A 20481-nucleotide genomic window follows, 5' to 3' on the forward strand; every position below is an offset into this window, starting at 1 on the left:
TTTGCTCCACTCCTGGAGTAGTACCTGACACCTTCACACATTCTAATAGTGACCTGAAAATTAGGCTTTCCCCTCACTAAAGAATCATTATGCCCCATGCCTTCAGGCCTGTTCTGTGACATTGTAAGGGGAGGTATGAGCTGGCTCAGACCCAGCCCCTTTGCCGCTTAAAGTCCCCGGGGCATTGTGGTTTTCAGTGGTGTGTGCTCACCCCTCACCCCATTAACCTTTAGTTTGGGGGTCCAGGGACATTGCCAGCACAGGGCTAAGAAGTGTAGATTTTCTTTCGATAAAAGAGTTGATGCCCAGGAGCGAGCCCATTTCCTTGATTGTGTAAGGAATTCACTGTGCACCATTAGTGAATAAAAGTCTTGTTTCTGTACTTCAAAAACAAAAAAAAAAGAATCATTATGAACACATTCTGTTGTTTTTAATATTTATTTTTTTAATATTTATTTATTTTCTTTAGACAGAATTGCATGTAACCTGTGGTGCCTGCACTACAGGACGGTTTGCGAGCCAGGAACTAAGCGGGAGACTTAAAACACACCCACACAGACAGACAGACAGAGACGCCGGACATGGGTCATCCTCGATACAAGAATGCCCACTTTATTGTGCTCAAGGGCAGCTTATGTAGGGCTCTGGCCCACGCCCCAGCTCTCGGGCTCTTTCAGCTGCATCAGAACTCATCTGCAGACTCATCAGAACCCACTCCCCTGCCATCAGGGTCTCTGGCTCAGAGCAGCTGCAGGCTGCTCAGAGCAGAGGAAAACAAGTTGTTTACAAGAAATTCAGGGTCTGGTGGTCTGCAGTCCCCAACAGTAACCCAGACTGGCCTCAAATTCATCATGTAACCACGGACCACCTGAACTTTTTTTTCTTCCCTCCATCTTCAGCACCCTGGGATTATAGGTGTATGCCACCACAACCATTTTTATGTGGTACTGCAGGCTGAACCCAGGGCCTTGTGCTTGCTAGGCAAGCACTCTACCGGCTGAGCCACTTATCAACTCCAAACACACTGACTTTGAATATATTTGATTTGATTTGATCCATAGCAATCTTTACTCATTGTGTCGCGCTGGGCTATCAAGGGTCACTTCCCATTAGCTCTCTGGCTCTTTTGGTCCTGAACCCAGCCATCTTCGAGAGGTCCCTTGCTTTCCTATGCAGTGAGCCATTCCAGGCTGATGTTGGATATTTCCTGGCTTGGATCTTTTTCGCAAGCTTTGTTTCCTTCCTTTTAAGGTGAAATTGTCTCAGAGAGCACATTGTGGTCATGATTCAGTGGTCATGATTGCTAGTTGGCTACCATGGCTTCTAGACCTCTCATGGGTTGAAGTAGGAAATGGGTTTATTTTTAAGATAATTTTGAGCAATTCACTCACTGACACAATTCCAGGAAAGATGAACTTTCTTACTTTTTTTTTCTTTGTATTCTGTCTTCTGTTATACTGAAAAACATGGACTTCAGCAAAATTACTGTTTTCCTCCTATGGCAGAGTAACTTCTTTTTCCCCTTCTCTATCAGGATCCTCCTGCCTCTGCCTCCCCAGTGCTGGAACTACAAGCATGTGCCATCATGTCTGCCATAAAATTAGGCTTCTTTTGTTTTTGTTTTGTTTTCCTAGTCTTAGAGACTTCCCTTTTTGATTGATTTTGTGTCTTGTTGTGTAACACATTAAATATTTCCAAAGACAAAAGTGAAAATGTTGTTACCTTTGACCCTGTTTCCTATCTAGTTCTTTTCTTCCCACTTAAAGAAACCACTCTTGTGTATCTTCTACGTACCATTTTTTATTTTAAAAATCATTAGTAGGCACGTGAACATGCTCAACACATATTTGAATATATACCCACCCTCCTCTCAAACACAGCTGATGTACCACAAACACACTTCTGTCTCATGTGTTCTAGTAGATGGAAGTTTCTGTCTCTCCCAGTCCCACACCTGTTCAGTCCCAAAGAAACACACAGAGGCTTGTATTAATTATAAACTGTTTGGTTTATTAGCTTAGGATTATTATTAACTAGCTCTTACAACTTAAATTAATCCATAATTCTTGTCTATGTTTGGCCACGTGACTTGGCACCTTTTCTCACTAAGGCATTCTCATCTGGCTGGTGACTGGCTCTCTGCCTTTTCTCTTCCCAGAATTCTCTTAGTCTGGTTGCCCAGCCTATACTTCCTGCCCGGCTACTGGCCAGTCAGCATTTTATTAAACCAATATGAGTGACAAATCTTTACAGTGTACAAGAGCATCATCCCACAGCACGTTCTGTTTTCATTTGGTGTCCTTTAGTAAGCCCATGCCAGTTCAGAGTTCTCACCCTCTCAGTCACCCAGCCCTTCATCAGACAGACTGTAGCTCATTTGTTTTGTCACCTACTGAAGGACACACATGTTGTTTCCCATTGTATAATAGACATTGCAATAATAAATGACCATGTGCCCTTGGCCTCTTGAGGTTTTTTTCCCCTGTGCCGGTGGCCTCTTCCTGCTGCCTCTATTCCTAGCTATATCTGGACCAGAGGTGTTTGGCTGGTAGTTATGATTTCTAGGGGGTGGCCTAGAAACAGGCTGTTGACTGTAGGGAGTAAATCTAGGTGTGTGTCTGGCCTTAGCACTGGGAGTTGCTGTTAGTTTGTGCTCTCTGAGCTGAGACCTTCTAAGTGCCTGTGAAGATACCCCATCTGGGAACTCTGGATTTCCACTTGCAAGCTTGCTATTGCAGCCTAGAAAGGAAACACCTTTGAGCCAGGTGCTCAATAAAAGAGCACTTTCCTCGTGCATGTGTCCGTGTGTGTATGTCCGTGTGTGTGTGTGCGCGCACGCGTGTGCTTACACACAGTACTACTAATGCAGCTGGATATGCTGCAGGGGGATGGGCCACACCTCAGAGTCCCCAGTGTCCCATAGAGGACAGGATGCCCAAGGAGGGCAGGGTGGGGCTCCCATGCATCCAGAGGCGGCTTTCCTTCCTTCACCGACAGCCTCAGTCATCTCCTTCCACCTATTATTTGGGAGGCTAGGAAAGTCTGACAGCTAATTCCCACATCCTCTGAGAGCATTTTATGACTGTCCTGTGATTTCAGTTCCAAATCAGGTTCTTGGGGTTGGAGCCCGGCTTCCATGCTTCGGGTCATAAGTGCAGTGGTAGGGTGCACAAACCGTGCCAGGGCAGCAAACAGGGCTGTCTCTGCAGACTTGCCCTTCTTGCTTCAAATGGGCCAGAGGTGTGTGATCCGAACCATCTTGGGGAGATGCTGCCATGCCAACAGCCTCCAGCGCAGGGTGGGGTTGCCCATTAGCCTAGCCCACAGTTCGTAACCTCCCTCTCCCAGGACATCTGGGACAGACTCCCAGCCAGCAGCAACCTTCCCTCTCTAAGTTTTGCAGTCTTGGACCTCACACTTCATCAAATTTTGTTTTTTCCACTAATTAAAAACAAAAATCTCCCACAGCCTTCAGCTATCTTCGGGGAATGCCCTTCTGTAGAATGCTCTGTCGAGTGTTTGCCGGTGACTGTGCATGACAGAGGGCTAGGAGAATATGTCACTTATGCACCCTCTTTCTCAATCTCATTCCCTAAGATCAGGGACTGATGGAGGTGGGCAAAAGCTCACAGTGACTCTTTTTCTCCTAGGGAGTCCAGGGGCACTCTAGGCAACCGTGCCCTCTCACACGACAGTATTTTCTTTCCTGAATCGGGACAGGACCCTGCTCGGCCTGTGCGGGTGTTTTCCCAAGAAAATGTGTGTGACCGGATCAAGGCTTTGCAGGTAAGTATTTGCTTGGCACGGTCACTTGGGTGTCTGTCCAGTGTCAATCCAGAAGTTTCTAAGGGATTTCAACTTAACAATTCGATACAATTGAAAGGGGAGTTGCGGGTCTTCACAGTTCTCCTCAGACAGGCAAGAGAGCCCCATTACGAGGGATGCCCTGCTGGGATGTGACTGCCTAAAGAATAAGGACAGCACAGCAGTGAGGAAAATGTGGGCAGGCACTCATTCAGGTCAGCCCTCCGCAGCGTGCAAGGGTGGCTGAAAGTATTTCCTGAATGAATGAATCGGGGCAGGAAGGCAGGAAGGCTTGTTATTGGTGAAAATACTAAGGCTGGCTGCTGTTCCTTCAATCTAGTTAAAGATACAATGTAACGTGAAAATGGGACCACCGCCTCCAGGAGGCATTCCTATCAAGAGGGCGGAGGAAACTGGTTTAAGCTCCGAGGATGACGGACTGCCCCGGAGCCCCCCAGAGATGTCCCTGCTGCATGACGCGGGTCCAGGCACGACTATAAAGGCAAGTGCAGTGTGTACCCTCGAACGTTCCCATCCACGTCTGCCGCTAAGCATTGCTAGAACTCTGGAGGCCCTCCGTGCCTCCTGCAATCTCTCCACGAACGAGAGAGGCTGCGCACTATCATTTTGTGTGGTTGTGTGGTCACTCTGATGCCATCTGCTCTGTGCCTTGTCTTGTCTGAGCAGATGGCCAGATCCAGAATACTTGTGCAAAGGGAACTAGCTGCTTGTGTGTCTCCCTGCTATTGTGACGTTGGCCCGAGGACGGAGTGAACAGTAAACACTTAGTAGCACTCAACTCTATGCCCCAGTCATAAGTGAAGGAACCTGTTGGTTTGGGCAAATCCCATGGGGCCCTCTGGGAAACAAGGCAACCCGTGACGTTTGACCAGCAGGGTCTGACTGCAGTCACTGGAGAAGTAATTCTAAACACTGCCTTCCCTTTCATGAATAAACACCCCAACACACTCGTGATGCCATGAGTTTTTTGTTTGTGATAAGAACATTAATATCCATTTAAGATATTCATATACAAATGATAAGAACAGATGGCCATTTTCCCAATATTAATAAGCCTCCTTGCTGAGGGCAGAAAGAATTGGAATGATCCAAATTATATTGACCCATGAGAAACAAATAAAGAGCAGAGTTCGTGTTTGATAGCTGCGCAGCACATCTGCGTTGGACTTACTTGGATCACATTCAACCCTGGCCAGGGCATGGCTTACAATGAAACTATAGAGTTTCACCTCCGGGTTGCTTGGAATTGTATTCAGTAACCACTTGACTCTGGGACACAGATGTTCCTCCTCCCTCTTTCCCCCGCATGTGCTGGTTATTTTTTGTAGTTGTGAGCTCCCAGAATATTACTGAGGAAAAGTCAGAACTGTGATGTACCTGGTTTTAAGTCATCTCTAGGGTTGGGAACTGCTATGGAACTGCCCAGAAGAATCACTCCTAGAACTTGGTTTCAAGGTGAACATATCCCTGCTCACAGTGAGAGTTGGGTCTAGAAACAGTCGGCTGCCCACACCTGCTCTCCAACTTCAGACACGGCTAGGTGATAAGAAGGCGGTCTGTCCTGTTGCCTTGTTCAGTGAGTTAAAGCTGCACCTGAGAACGCATTAAAACACTTTCTGTGTGCGATCCCATTGTCCCTTTTCCAGTTTAAATAAGGCTGTGTGTGCCGGGCTCTGTGGTGAGGAGATTCCTGTTGGGGGTGACCTGGTACTGACTCATCTTTGACTTTGCCCTCCTTGCTGTACCCCTGGAGCCTCTGACTCCCACAGCAGCTGGCTGTGTCTGCAGTTGGCTGGATCAGGCCAAAGGACCAGCTTCATTCATTGAAGAAGCAGCTCAATTCCAAACCTGATCGCCACTGCACAGATTTTAATTAGCCAGATGGCGGCCACTGTGCTGGGCCAGCGCTTACCTAATCTTTTACTCCTCTGGTTATTACTTTTTTATTACTATATTTTAATAAATACTATATTTTAAAAATTACTATATTTTAAAAAGATTTCTGAGGTTTCCATCTGTTATTAGATAGTATATCCAGTCTACTGTCATCGTAGGAAACCAAAATTTGGGAATGGTGATGTATAACTTTAATCCCAGCACTTGAGAGGCAGAAGCATTCAGATCTTAGTAAATTCAAAGCCATCCTGACCTATATATTGAATTCCAATAGTCAGCGCTATATTGAGAGACCTTATCTCAACAAACAAACCAAAAATGTAAACTTAACTCTAATGTTCAGTCCAGTGCTCCAATAAGAACGGGCAGGTTTTGTTTTCATTTGCTTGCTTCTTAAAGGTGCCAGGGTTGTTCTTAAAGCCCAACACAGAGATTCTTGCTGTGTGCCTTGCTCCTCATCTGGCCTGCATGTGTTATAGTGTCTGCTTTGTTGTGATACACACCATTGCAGCAAGAAGGGGCTTGCTGAATTCAGTGGAGTGGGGCTCCCTGTATTCAGTGGGGCAGGTGTTTCATTCTTCCATGTGGCTGCCAGAGGCCCCTTCCCCCCTTGGCAATTCATTTGCTCATTGCTAACTGTCAGTTCCTCCCCGCTGAGGTGTAAACTAGTAACACATCTGTAGCTTAGCTACAGGTAGCTGGAAGCCAGGCTCCCCTAGAGGTTGCAGAGACCCTTTAGAATGAACAAAGAAAGCACCAGAAGAAAGGCTGCGCAGGGGGCTCAGCGCTTCCTGTGACCTGCACCCCTGAGAGCTCACTGCTGGGCCACATTCCCAGCTCAATGAAAGTGGCAGGTTCCTCCACCCCTGGGAACACTGGGCTAGTCTATTTTGCTGGTGAAAGTTATTATGGAAAGTCTCCCTGTTAAAGAACCCTGTTCACAGGGCCTTGGGGTTGGCCCCCAGCCTTTGAACTCCCAGCCATTTGCTCTAAAGGGACATTTTAAAACATCCTCTGTCAAAAGCCAATTGAAAATATTTTTTCCCAGGTACGGTCCAAAGATAGCACAGAAGTTGGTAGGACAGCGGTCTCCTCCCTTTGTCACTAAATTAATGTTGGTGTGTTTGTTCCTTGTACTGTGAAGATCTTAGTGTCCTCATCGCGGCCACAGTCTCCTGACCACACGAGCGATGCCACCGTCTCCTCTCGGACCTTGGATGGCAGCCTGGCACCTGTGGCTGACTTCAGCCACCCTCCTGAGTCCTCCTCCTGCCTGGACAACTCTGCAGCTAAACACAAGCTCCTGGTTAAGCCCCGCAACCAGCGATCAAGTAAAATGAGGCGCCTGTCTTCGGTAATTGCCCTTCCTCCTCCGTGTAGGGGTGGGATGGGATGGACAGACAGGACAGTCCCACCCACTGCCTAGCCACACAGCCCATTTGAACACCTCCATGGTGGATAAAACCACACAGGAGACGCGAGTCTTGCTCATCTTTTGTACCTTGAATCGGGCGTCTCTCTCTTGCATAAACACCCTATTTAGATATCAATACTTGCATGCATTTATTCATTCTGCAAACACCAAGAATTCACAGTGTCTTGGGCCAAGCCTGATACTCCCCATTCCTGGATTTCTCTTATCGGGACAGGACTTAGACAAGGAAAGGGCCAGAGAGCAAGGGGTGGGGCAAGCATGGCCCAGGAGATGGACTCACAAATGTAGGTGTTGAAGACTTCGTGATGAGCTAGACATACCAGCTGGAGACAAACAGCAGGGCCCACTTGGGTTTCAGGAACTTCCTGAAGGGAGTGAGTTTTCTGTTTAGAATGTGGGAGGTGCTCTGAAAACACAGACTGACAGGGTGAACTTTTTAGGAATCAGTACTAGAAGAAGATGCAGGGGACTTACCTTCAGATTGATGTGGCTACCTGGAAACCAGAGCATTTGGATCCATTCTATGTGTCCGATGAGTAGCTAGGCCCACATGCTATGGGAACCTGATGAACTGGGAACTCCAGACCCTGCTAGAACTCATGTAGAATCGTATAAGTAGCACCCTCTCTTGCGGCCCTCTCCACCCCGCAACATTGCTGCAACTCTCTTTAGTTTTAAACTTGCCTTCATCCTAGAATACTGTTTTGTAAAATAACTACAACAAAAATCTGTTGTCAGTCAGCCTGGGAAAAACATGGGAAGACAGTTGATCCTAACTTAAACTCCTTATTTCTCCCTTCCCCTTTCCCGTTCCCTGCTCGAGTCTCTCAAGTTCTCAGAGATATCTACACTCTTCTAGTGGTCACCACTGCCTCGCTGTTCACTTCAGGAGCTGAGCTGGCGGTGTCTGCTCATCAGTATCCACAACCTGGGTCCTGAGGTTCTGCTTCCCACAGAGGCCTTCCTCATGCCCAGAACAGGATCTCAGATGCTCTCTTACTCCAGTGATGGGAAGAGGCCACATAATGCCCCTTCAGCCGCCGATTAGCCACAGGGCACTTCTATAGAGACCTGGTAGTTCTTTGGGCTCCACTCCACAGCCTACTTTCCCCTCTCCTTTGATACCCCATAGCATGTGGGTCTTTCTCTCTCTCTCCCAAGCCCCAACCCACAGGCGTCCTCAGAGCCCTCACAGCAACCCCTTCTAATCCATTTTGCTCTCCTTGCCAGGGTGTTCTCAGCTGTGTCACCAGGGCGTACATTCTCCACTCCGTGGTATTAAGGATCTGAATCTTATAAACTGTAGAGCCAAAGGGAGGGAAGGGGCTAGAGAGATGTCTCAGTAGTTGTCATGCAAGTATAAGGATCAGAGTTCGGATCCCCAAAACCCAAGTAAATGACACTGTGTATACACGGCAGTGCCCTGGTAATTCTAGCCCAGAGCAAGTTGGCTTATGAAACTCACCATATCAGTGAGCTCTGGATTTGACTGAGGGACTCTGCCTCAATAAGCAAGATAGAAGATGGATTGAGGATTCTTTTGAAATACAGGCACCTATATACATATGCATCCATACAATATACCCACATATGCACAAACATGAATATATACATGGACAGCCCCTACACATGCAAATACACATACAAATGAAAAAGACAAAACAAGGGAAAAAAAAGAATAAAAAGTGTTATTATTAAAAGGAAAGATACCTCTGTTTAAAAGCACAGTGAAACCTTGGCTATCAAGACCGATGTTTGTTACAAGGCTGAAACATATTTGGCCGAGCCCCTCAACTTCTACCTCAGCAGACACTGGGAGGAACAGCTGCTGGCTATTGCTTTAGTGTTCCACCCTGTCGCCCATGCTAACAGAACCAGGCTCTGGGCATGGTTCTAAATGTACCTGGAGCAGAATTCCTGTAAAGGCTTACACCTTACACTGCTCATTCCTCAGGCCTAGCCAGGCAGCACCAGGGATAGGAAATGTTGTCACCTCCATTTCAATAGGAACACTGAGACTGGATGACTAGTTCCTGCCTGGTGGCTGAAAGAGCTGTCAAATGCATGACCCAGAGTTCACACAGAGACCAATGCCTCCTCCTCTCAGCCCCCTGTGCCGCTCATGGGTTGGCAGGGGCGTCTGCCCAGGGATTACAGAAACTGCACCATAGAGCTTGCCTCCTGGCTGGGCGACACAGGTATACTGCTAGCCTCTGTTGAGTCTTCATCTTGGTGTAGGCTGAACATTTCTCTTTTCTCGGAATGTTTCCAGAGTGCCAAACCGCTGTGAAACCCCAGAGGAGGAAATGCCAAGGAGGTTGCCTGGATGGAGTAGGCACAGTATACCCTGGCAGTGATGGGGAGGCTGAATTCCTCCTTGATGCAGATAGCCAGAGGTTCTAGACTAGGTAGAAGCTGCTTTTCCACTGGATCTGATTCCCACCTCTGGACAGTCCACCCCCATGCCAGTCATCATATGAGCACATCCCCCCACGGTCACCTCCTGTAGCTGCCAGGAGCTTGGATGGAAGGTGCGCTAGCCAGACTGGATCCCAGCTGGATTGATCTGGCTTCTGTGATAGATGGCTTCCAATCAAAAGGCCAGGGACACAAGCAAGTCAAGAACCTGAAGCTTTTGGCAAGAATCTTGTATTTCAAAAGAATCTTCAACTTCTTTTGAAATTCAAAAGAAGAAAATTGTGCATTTTGGCAAAAATTAGCTTAGGTATAGCCACAAACATCCCAGACTCTTGGTGATCTTTGGCAAGCAGATGCCAGCTGGAAACTGTTAAAATAACAGTCGGGGATGTAGCTTAGGGTTAGAGCACTTCCCTTGCTGCACAAGGCCCTGGATTTGATCCCCAGAATCACAAAGATAAAAATAAAATATCAGCAACTCTAACACACTCAAGGTTACAGTCCCTACCTTAGAAAACACGACGGAGCACTGTTTAATGCAACAACCTTAAAGATTCCCCAGTTTTGATATCACGAACATTTTACAATAATCGACCGCAGGACACTTACCCTTGGAATCATTTTCACATCTTGCTTTTCCAAGACCTGTGTCTGCCTTGATTTTCATTTTCTTCCAGAGGGGAGGAATTGAGTGCCTGATAAGAAAGAGGAAGCCAGGCCAGCATCTAAGCTCCAGAGGCCTTTCAGAAGAAAAAACCGAGGCAGTGTAGGCTACCAAGTGCATTAGTGAGCCAGAGAAGAAGGCATCATTAGCTTAGGCAAATTATCTGCAAGATGTAAAAGGGAGTCAGCAGGTGCTAGCCGAATGTCCTGGAGGTCCAGAGCATCTGGCACAGTGCTCTGGCTTGACCTGAGTGTAAGGCTGTTTGGATTTTATTCTGTGGTTCACAGTCATCATGTTTGACCTGATACAAATAACTTTTTAAGAAAAATATCTGACTTTGCAATGAAGGCACAAACCTGGAGAGCAATGCTGTCTGATGACTTGGTGTCGCAGCCCAGGACCAGAGACTGCCTGGTTTCCTGGGATTCTTATTAACAGCCAGTTAGTTCCATCTTGACCAGAGTTTCCATGCCTTTGGACCCATGGATCTCCAAGTACAAAAAGACGAAGGCAACCGTTCCTCACTCAGATCAGTCTAGAGTTAATGAAATTAATGAAGAACACCAAGCAGGCAGTTGTCTGTCTTGGTCCCAGCCCCTCTGTTTGGCTCCAGGCAGGCAGGCAGGCACCATTTGTTTTGTGGCTTGGACGAATGAGCTATGTTATATTTGGTGAGGGAGATCTCACTGTATAGATCTAACTGGTCTAGAACTCCATATATAGACCAGGCTAGTTGACCTCAAACTCATTGAGATCTGCCTGTCTCTGCCTCCCTAGGGCTAGGATTAAAGGTGTGTGATAACCTATCTGGCTGCATGAGCTGCATTTATGTTGAGGGCCTGGCTGGAGCTGTTGAGTTTATGAACCAAGGTTCCATGTGAACTCATAAGGGCAGCTGAAGATATCTGCGCGGACATGAATTTCAACATTAGTCTTTGAGAGCTACTGTGTTTCCTAAACCATGTTTAGTCCTAGAGGAAGCCAAGAAGCGATGGGCTCTAATATTTGCTGCAGTGTTGATGTCTCTCACCTCTGTTTCTCTTAGAGGGCACAGTCTGAATCTCTGAGTGACCTGTCATGGACCCTGGAGGAGGAAGAACATGAAAAGAAACCACTGCTCCGGGTCAACACAGAAGTGGACCCCAGCTCCGGGCACTGGGATTTGATGCTGGGCAGAAGGCCTGAGCTTGGGGGACCTGCAACCTTGCTGCTGCCTGGAGGGGCCTGTGCTAGACGGGCTCGCCTACAGCACAGTGCAGCCGTCAGTGGCAGCATGGAGGAGGGAAGCTCTCCTGGAGATGAGCCCTCAAGCCATCAGGCTACGCCAGAGCTCACTGAGCCCATGGCGGTCTCAGTTCCGTGCCCGGAGACCCCATCTCTGCCACAAGATTCTCCGTACCATATTCCCCACAGTGAAATCCAGAAGGAAGAACTGTCCTCTGGAGGCCTGTGTCCCCTAGTGGAAAGCATGACTGAGGAGGTTTTTTGTGATTCTGGAGATGTGGAAACTCCACTGTCTACTGACGTCCCTGACGGAGGCATGGCACCTCCCAAGGACTCGGTGGCACCCGAGGACACCACAGCACTTCCTGAAGGGGAGACTGTACCTTCCAAAGAGGACATAACACCCCCTGAGGGAGACACAACACAAGTCATGGCACCTCCCAAGAGAGACATGTCACCTTCCAGGAGTGACATGGCACCTCCCAAGAGGATCGTGAAACCTCCAGAGAGAGAGATAGCACCCCCAGAGAGAGACATGTCACCTTCCAAGGGAGATGTGGCACTTCCCAAGAGGATCATGGCACCTCCAGAGAGAGACATAGCACCCCCAGAGAGAGACATGTCACCTTCCAAGGAAGATGTGGCACCTCTCAAGAGGATCATAGCACCTCCTGAGAGAGACATAGCACCCCCAGAGAGAGACATGTCACCTTCCAAGGAAGATGTGGCACCTCCCAAGAGGATCATAGCACCTCCTGAGAAAGACATGTCACCCCCAGAGAGAGACATGTCACCTTCCAAGGAAGATGTGGCACCTCCTGAGAGAGACATGTCACCTCCCAAGAGGATCATGGCACCTCCAGAGAGAGACATGTCACCTTCCAAGGAAGATGTGGCACCTCCCAAGAGGATCATGGCACCTCCAGAGAGAGAGATGCCACCTTCCAAGGAAGACATGACACCTCCCAAAGGGATCATGGAACCTCCCAATAGGGACACAATACTTCCAAAGGAAGAGGCACCACCTCCTGAGGTTGTCACTGACACCAACTTGGAGACACCTTCAGATATAGAGGGACAGGAGCAAAGTGTTCAGAAGGAGGAGGAGCTGACCCTGGTGGTACCCAGGCCTGAAGAAGCGGGGACAGAGTCATGCACAGTCCCTTCCCCGAGCCCTCCAGTACCTAAGAGCTGCCTGAAGCACAAGGTCCTGGCTCCCAGCAGGTCCCCTGCAGAGTCTCATCTGAAAGAGTCCAGCCCCAGAGTCCAGGACAGAGCAGTTGTGCCCCCAGCCCGCCCAAGGCCTGCACAGGCTACAGCATCAGGGGGTCCAGAGAAGGCAGCCCCGGGGAGGAAGAGCGAGCGGAGTACTGAACCACAACGCAGCAGCGTTAAGAGGTTCTCTGTGACCTCTAGCAGAGCGCGTGCCCGTGCCAGCAGCTCTCGCCTTCTGGAACATCCCGGGCATGCGCCTGCAGTGGGCCGTGCACCCTTACTACGGAGTGGCCTTGCCTGGAAGAGCGAGGCGGCTCTTGATGACCTCCAGGTGCTGCCAGAGCCCCAGGATAGGAAGGCAGTGGGTAGTGACCCTCAAGACTCAAGGGACATGGGGGCCGGCCAGGCAGGACCAGGCAGCAGCCTCCAAGATGCTGATACGTGTGCTTCCTCTGTGAAGGAGCCAGTCCCAGGGGAGGACCAAAGCCCCTTCCCAGTCAAGCTACGGTCCACCTCGCTCTCACTCAAGTACAGAGACGGCTCTGCCCAGGAGGCCAAAGCCGTCAAGAGGTACAGCGCCGAAGTCAGGTTGGAGAGAGGAGGCTTGACCCTGCACCCCAAGGATGAACAGAGCCATGCTGGGCCTGCCCCGACCCTGCGAAGTTCCAGGTCCCCCAATGGGCAAGGGAAAGGGAAGTCCAGGTCTCCTGAGCAGTCTAGCATCAAGCCACCCCTGCCTAGGAAGCCGCTCCTGCAGAGCCTCACCTTGCAGTACCCACCCGCAGGCCTGGACGCCAGCCCTGGGGAGTCTGAGAGACTCATAGCGGTCATCCCGCCTCCCGAACCCAGAAAGGAGAAGTCGCCCCAGCAGGGAACTGGTAAGAGCCCTCCGTGGGTCTGTTGGGAATAGATGGGTCAGCAAAACAATGTTTCCCGGAATGTGTTACTGGGACGCTCATGAAACCTGTACAAAGAGAAATGGAAGAAAAAATCGAATCCTCTTAGCACTGCTGATGTGCTTGAGAGTTAGGGAGTGAGATTGTCACAGATGCCTGCACAGGCCCCGGGGTTCAGTCACCGTCGCCGGAGTAGTGGGACTAGCATGACGGCTAGAGCTTGCTGCTAGGGAAGAGGACTGGAGTTTGGGTCCCAGCATCCATGTCTGGTGGCTCACAGGGGGATCATTGCCTGTAACCCCAGCTTCATGGGTTCTGAGATCCTCTTCTGACCTCTGCAGGCGCCCGGACTCACACACACACATGCTACAAACAGATACATACATACCCATTCACATAAGTACAAATAAATACTTTAAAGGAATCGGGAATATAATGAAGATAGACGGCCAGATACTAGGATGTGTGTGGATACAGAAAACCCATGCATGTAGACATAGTAAGGAAATCTAAAAACCGATGGTGCAGAATACCCCCAGGCTCTAGGGGGTGATGCAAGAGTTTCTCCTGCTTTTGGTCTCAGAAAGCCAACACTGTGAGGGCTGATTCTGACGCAGGTTTTCCCTGAGCCTAGTCTCCTTCTGGCTTGGGAAAGTTCTTCCGACCTTATCCCCCCAAGAAAAAGTTTCTTCCCCTACACTAATCAGGCTTCTGCAGCCTGGCCTCACGTGGAAATCATGCTGTGGGTGTTTGGAGTCATAAGAGGGTCAGCCATGACTTCCCGTCCCCTAAGGGAGATGATGTTGGGTTTGGGACGCCGTTTAATAATAGCTTTTGAAGGAAATTGTCTTTAAGACGAACAGAGACAAAATAGATGATTTGTATCCCTCTTTGACTTAGTTATCATGTTCCAGATCAAAAGAAATTTGTTAAAGTGAGCATCTGCAACCCAGTTAAAGAAGTCACTCATTGCAGGCTTATGATATTAATGGGAAAATAAAATTATACAACTGGTGGGTCTCTCTCTCTCTCTCTCTCTCTCTCTCTCTCTCTGACACACACACACACACACACACACACACACACTTATGCATTTAACAGAGAGATTGGAGACCTTAGCAACAGTTTTTCCATGGCAAATTTTATTTTAAAATGTTCTGGGCTATTTTTAAGAAACTCCTATAGGAATCCACTTAAGTTCTGCTCTGTGGGACAGAGAGGAAGCCAAGCTTGGTGGCTGTCTTGAGAGAAATCCAGAACCCTGAAAAGCAGAAGCAGGCACAGGAAAAAAAATGCTCTCGAGGAAACACCGTCAACACAGGTTCAAAGATAAACTGATGTTTCTATGTCCACAAGAAGCCAGGAAAGCATGGAGTTTATAAGGCACTTTGAGTTCCTAGAGGCTGCTGGAGGGTCTCAGAACCTTGGGGCGTAGCTTTCTTGGTCCGTGAGCCTTTTGCCTCAGTGATGCGTGTTCGGTGATTTCCTTGCCACTGCACCAACAGAGACTTTGAGGGGAGGGGCAGGTCCTAGTTGAGGATCCGCTCTGCACATTTTCCATGTGTTATGAGGCAGCTGTCGAGCGACTCCAAAAGCTGTTTTCATAGCAAGGAGAATTGCTTTGTAGGTGAAAGTTTGAGATCATCACCATCTGCTTCCATGGTCCGTGACTGGGAATGTCTCTCAAGGGCCCAGCAAGCGAGCAGAACTCAGGGTCACAGCTAGAGCTGAAAGGGGAGAAGCTTCGGAGGCCATGTTTGGTCTCTTAATGACGTACAACCTCTTCCACGCTATAAATTGTCCAAGATAGGCAGGGGCAGAAGGATTATGAGTCGGAAGCAAGGTTGACCTAAATAATGAGGCCTCAATAAATGTGCCTGGGATGGAGTGCAGAGAACCCGTGTTTCGTGCATTGCTCTGACTTACACAAAGGTGAGACTGTCTTCATTTAGTGAGGACTTTGCCCAAGTCATAACTGCCTTGCCCATCTGTGGACACTGACATTTTCTAATCCACAGAAATAGCAACGCATTCCAAAGTTGAGTGCAAAGTTGGGTTCCTCTGCTGGGCGCCAGGAATGGTTTGTATTTTCCTGAAAGGGCAAAAGAACAGGAGTTACCCAGAATCTGTTAGGAGCCCATCCTCCCAGGGGCTGTGATGCGAAAGACAAGTGTCGGGACTAGGGTGCTGCCTGGTCCCCCTTCTCCTCAACCCCACTGTGGGGTCTGCAGGCTGCCTCCGACAGACCGGAGCAGAATCTCAGGTCTGTGTGGTCGAGCCTCGCCTGGGAAAGAGTCCCCTCACCCGGCTCTGTTCGCGGCTCCTTTCGTTAGCATGACTTCGATACTCATCCTCACTGTACCAAACTATAGCAGCTGGAGGCAATTTAGTTCATATAAAGCATATAGATAATGAAAGATCTAATGGCAATGTTCATCCACTTCTGAAGCCTTGTGCTGTTTACTCCCTCGTGGTGGCAGGGACTTGGTCCAGAGTTCACAGGTAGGGCTGCTGCTACCCCACCCTCCTCCCAGGTGCGCACCATAAAGTGAACGTGTTGGGGGTCTCAGATGGGTGCACTAAAGCACTCCAGCGTCTCCAGCTGCTCTGTCCCCAGCACTGATGCTTGCCCTGCCCTTCCACACCCCGGGGTTCCCTTCGAAGGGAACAGTAAGCCTTTCAGCGTGGGATGAGGGCAGAAGGCACAGGAAATATTGTAATAAATACCGGAGCCCAGTTTGCCAAAGGGCTGGGCATCAGGAGATACAGGAGCGTGATGCCGGGTGTGTGCGCTCCTCAGCACAGAGCAGGCCTGTCTACTGACCTGAGCCACGGTCTGCTGATTTGCTGTGAGAGGAAGACAGCCTAGGTTAGCCAGCTTGTTCCTTTTCCAAGACATCTTCCTTCGTCCTGTTGGACCAATCCATCTCAGAGGCTAAATTCCAGGCCAAGAAACAGCTTCCCACACACATGGCAGGAGTTATTTTTTAAAAGGTGGTAGTGTCTTGTTTAGAAAAATTCTAAGACACAGAAAAAGTTAGCAGTGAGCCTGGTATACTGGCACCTGCTTGTAATTGTAGCTGTTTGGGAGGCAGAGGCAGACCAGCGGCAAGTTGGAAGCCAGCCACTACAATTCAGCAATTCTCTGCCTCAAAGTAATGTTTCTAAGGGGTAGAGAGATTATCTCATGCTTTAATTTGCTTTTTATTGTTATGATAAAACACCATGACCTAAAGCAACTTGTAGAGGAAAGGGTTTATTGAGCTTCCACACCCTGATCACAGTCCGTCATTAAAGGCAGCCGAGGTAGGAACTGTCACGCCCCACCTCGTCCAGCAAGGAAAATGCAACACCTGGAGCTCTTCTTGCAGCAGTTTTCAGGACTTTATTCACTTTTCCTCTCTCCCTCTCTCTTCCCCTCTTCCCTCTCTCTCCGGGAAAACCTCTCCCAGCCCTTAAGTAGGCATGGGCTGCCAACCCCGAACTGCCAGGTGGGCACTGCCCATAGGTTCACGCATATGCAAGCAGCTGATGATCATTGCGTGATCATAGCATAGGTCAGGCCTTAGCCATCTCAGGAGTTGATTATACATCTCCATCAGGTGTGACACCACGCAGCTCACTACAAGGAACTCAAGAAGGGCAGGAACTGTGAGGCAGGAACTGAGGCAAAGGCCGAGAAGAAAAGCTGCTCACTGACTTGCCTCCAGACTCGGGTTCAGCTCCCTTTCTTACAGCTCCTAGGACCACCTGCCCAGGGTGGCATTGCCCACAATGAGCCAGTTCCTCCCCTATCAATCAAGGACATGCCCCCACAAATAAGCCTACGGGCCAATCTGATAGAAGCATTTTCTCATCTGAGCTTCCCCACACCCCAGATGAACCTAATGTCTGCCTTGCATGCACAAAGCTCTGTATTCAATCTTCTGGACCTAGTTTGATTCTTTTGGAAGAATACCCAGCTGTATCTTGATGTCTTTTTCTAGGAAACCGTCTCTGCTCACAACTTAGGTTCCTTGTTAGCCTTATCCTTTCCATGTTTCCCGACCTTTCCTGTGCTCCTCCAAATGTGTGCCTCTGAGAAATGGAGATGTTTCACTGTGGAGGAAGAGCGGATAGAGACTCCCCCATCTCCTTGTCCTTGAAAGCTTCCTAGTGCAGCGACCTCTCCCACAGGCAATAAAATCGGGAAGAAGACAGATCAGATGTTACCTCAGGTCGCCGAAGGGCCTACCATGCAGTAGGACACGAGAATTCTTTAGAGTATCAACTCTAATCTACATCCTATCCCTGACAATTTTCAGAATCTAAGCATGCATTAAAGCTCAAACCTTAACAACAAAAAGGGAGAATGTTACTGTGTGTAAAGTTTAAAATAACTCTTAAATATACAAGGCGCAAAGCCTCCTCTCCACCCTTTTCTGAATGCGGTCTAATCCCATCCTCCAGAAAGAGAACCATGCCCATTCCTTCCCACACACCCTGCGGTTGTGGCTCTGACCTTCTAGGACAGGCACATGCATGACTTTTTTCACCACATGCTATTCATACTGGCTTGCCATTTGATGTCCAAAGTCCACAATAAAGCAAGGAAGTCCTGATGATCAGCTTGAGTGGCCTGGCCGCAACATTTTCAGCACTGTCTACCATGGGTAGCACCTGAAGAAGGGCACTGTGCTTATTTTGAATCTTTTTTTTTTCTCTTGGTCACTGTCCTGGCTAGTTTTATGTCATCTTGACACAAGCTAGAGTCATTTTAGAAATGGCTCCTCAATGGAGAAAATGCCCCCACGAGATTGGCCTGTGGGCAAGTGTGGTGAATTTTCTTGACTGATGGTTGATGTGGGAGGGCTCAGTTCACTGTTGCTGGTGCCATCCCTGAGCTGGTGGTGCTGGGTAATAGAAGAAATCAGGCTGAGCAAATCATGGGGAGCAAGCCAGTAAGCAGCACCCCTCTATGGCCTCTGAATTAATTCCCACCTCCAGGTTCCTGCCTTGAGTTCTTTCCCTGATTCCTTCAGTGATGGACTGTGATGTGGAAGCTGAAATAAACCCTTTCCTCCCCAAGCTGCTTTTGGTCATGGTGTTTTATCACAGCAGTAGAAACCTTGACTACGACAGTCACTATACTGCGGTCACTGGCCCATTTTACTTCTGTGTCACACTGTTGGCTGTCCGGGTCAGATTCCCACAAATGGACTCCTGTTCCCTGCTCACTAAGTGACTCTAGATTGTCCTCCACGAAGATGGCACTGATCTTCAGCACAGTGGAGATGGGTCCCCACACCCACCACCTCCTGGGTAGTAAGTGGGGTTGTTAGTCCGTGCCCCACCCTACCTGGCCTGAAGGAAGAAAAACGCCAGTCATGTTGTGCAACTGGGTCAGTGAGTTTCAACCAGTCTCAACAGGAAGTACTTCTGCTTTCCCTCCCTTCCCCACGTCAGTGCTCACTTTCGTGTTTGTCCTGGCACGGGGAGCTGAACGGGGGCTTAGCAAACTCTTTGTAGGTTCTTTCCCTCCACACCCCAGACCCCCACAGACCCCCAGCACAGAACTCCCCTTCTTTAATCTGACTCCTCTGCCGTTCTCTCCCCACATCTAACTGTGGGGTGCTCCTCTTTCAAAGTCCTCCATGCCTTCCCAGCCCATGTGGAGTGGAGTTGTAATTCCTGGGTCAGGTACTCGGGACATTGTAGGTTAGGGCGAGCAACAGCAGTTCTGCATTCTGAGTCATTTGCCTTGTCCCAGGCTCTCGTAATCTCCCACATCTTCCCTCTGTGAGGCACGCGTGACCCTGACCTGAGCAACGCGAATCTGGAGGGTTTGCACTCCAGAGTCGGCTGAGTTTCTCAGACTCAGAGCGTATTTCAATGAGGTTGTTGCTAATATGGGTTTTGGGAACACAGACCGGCAAAGATGTTTTACCTGTGACATGTGGCACCATTTCACAGCACAGAGCTCTCTTCCCAAGGAAGTGCCAGATTCCTCATCTCAATGGCATAGAACACACCATGGTGAGGATTCTTCATCCTAGCTCAGGCTGAGAACATTCCACAGTGTGTGCAGAATTTAGCAGCTCAGGACCCACTCACCGACATACCCTGCGAGGTAGGGATGGTGGGACCTTGTAGGACTTCTGTGACCAGCACACCCACAGCTCTGTGATCCCCCAGTGCGTGGACTGGGACAGGAGTAGACACCCCACATGCTCTTGAGTCTCCTAGGAGATGTTATGAAACTTTTTGGGGGGCTGAGCATGTGTTCCCTATAGCTGAGCACCTTGGAGGACTGGTGGTCAATCCCAGCCACTTACGGATGTTTGGCAGATAAGGCTCCCCTGTGACCTTGCCGTGTCCTCAAAGCCCTCTTTGATGAGCTACCAAGAGGACAAAAGAACTCTGGGGAGCAGCTGAAACCCAGGAGGCATAGAAGTTGACAGGGATTTTCCAGAGCCCTTCTAGACGTCTGTCAGGCATAGAACAAGCCCAGTTTGATAGTGGCAAGTGTCAATCAAAGAACTCTCTTATTCTCCCCACCCACTCCCTCTGGACTTAGAGTCATTGAGAAAGGAGCCCAGACCCAGCTCAGGTGCCTTGCCTTCAGGGAACAGGAAACTCAACTTGACTCAGCTCTGCAGGAACCGTGTGTTCTGATGTCTTCCTGTGGATGTATGGCCATCTTTAGAGATGAATTTGGTTGTCAAAAAGTGGATGGAGTGGGAGGAGGAAGATGGTGACCATTCTCCATTGCACAGCCCCTCCATGGCATAGAATTAACAGTTCAGAGACAGTGCAGAGCCCAGGCTGAGTAACTCTAACTTAGTCTCTCAAAGTGGAAGTCCTTAAGATTGGATACAGCAGCAGTTGGAGTTATCCAGCAATGGCTGCCTCACACCAGAGAGGCCATG

General features: G+C 49.1%; 1 protein-coding gene across 5 annotated transcripts in view; it reads left to right on the forward strand.

Moving 5' to 3' along the window:
* Cracdl (CRACD like) overlaps nt 1–20481 on the forward strand; it is a 125722-nt gene that overhangs the window by 94578 nt on the left and 10663 nt on the right. For all 5 annotated transcript variants that reach the window (XM_075980410.1, XM_075980408.1, XM_075980409.1 and 2 more), the window contains exons 4-7: nt 3651–3786; nt 4145–4306; nt 6866–7075; nt 11284–13555. In XM_075980410.1, coding sequence (XP_075836525.1) covers nt 3651–3786; nt 4145–4306; nt 6866–7075; nt 11284–13555 — 2780 coding nt within the window. The remainder of the gene's footprint in view (nt 1–3650; nt 3787–4144; nt 4307–6865; nt 7076–11283; nt 13556–20481) is intronic.

The sequence above is a fragment of the Microtus pennsylvanicus genome, chromosome 7 (assembly GCF_037038515.1).
Source record: "Microtus pennsylvanicus isolate mMicPen1 chromosome 7, mMicPen1.hap1, whole genome shotgun sequence".
Classification (NCBI taxonomy): Eukaryota; Metazoa; Chordata; class Mammalia; order Rodentia; family Cricetidae; genus Microtus; species Microtus pennsylvanicus.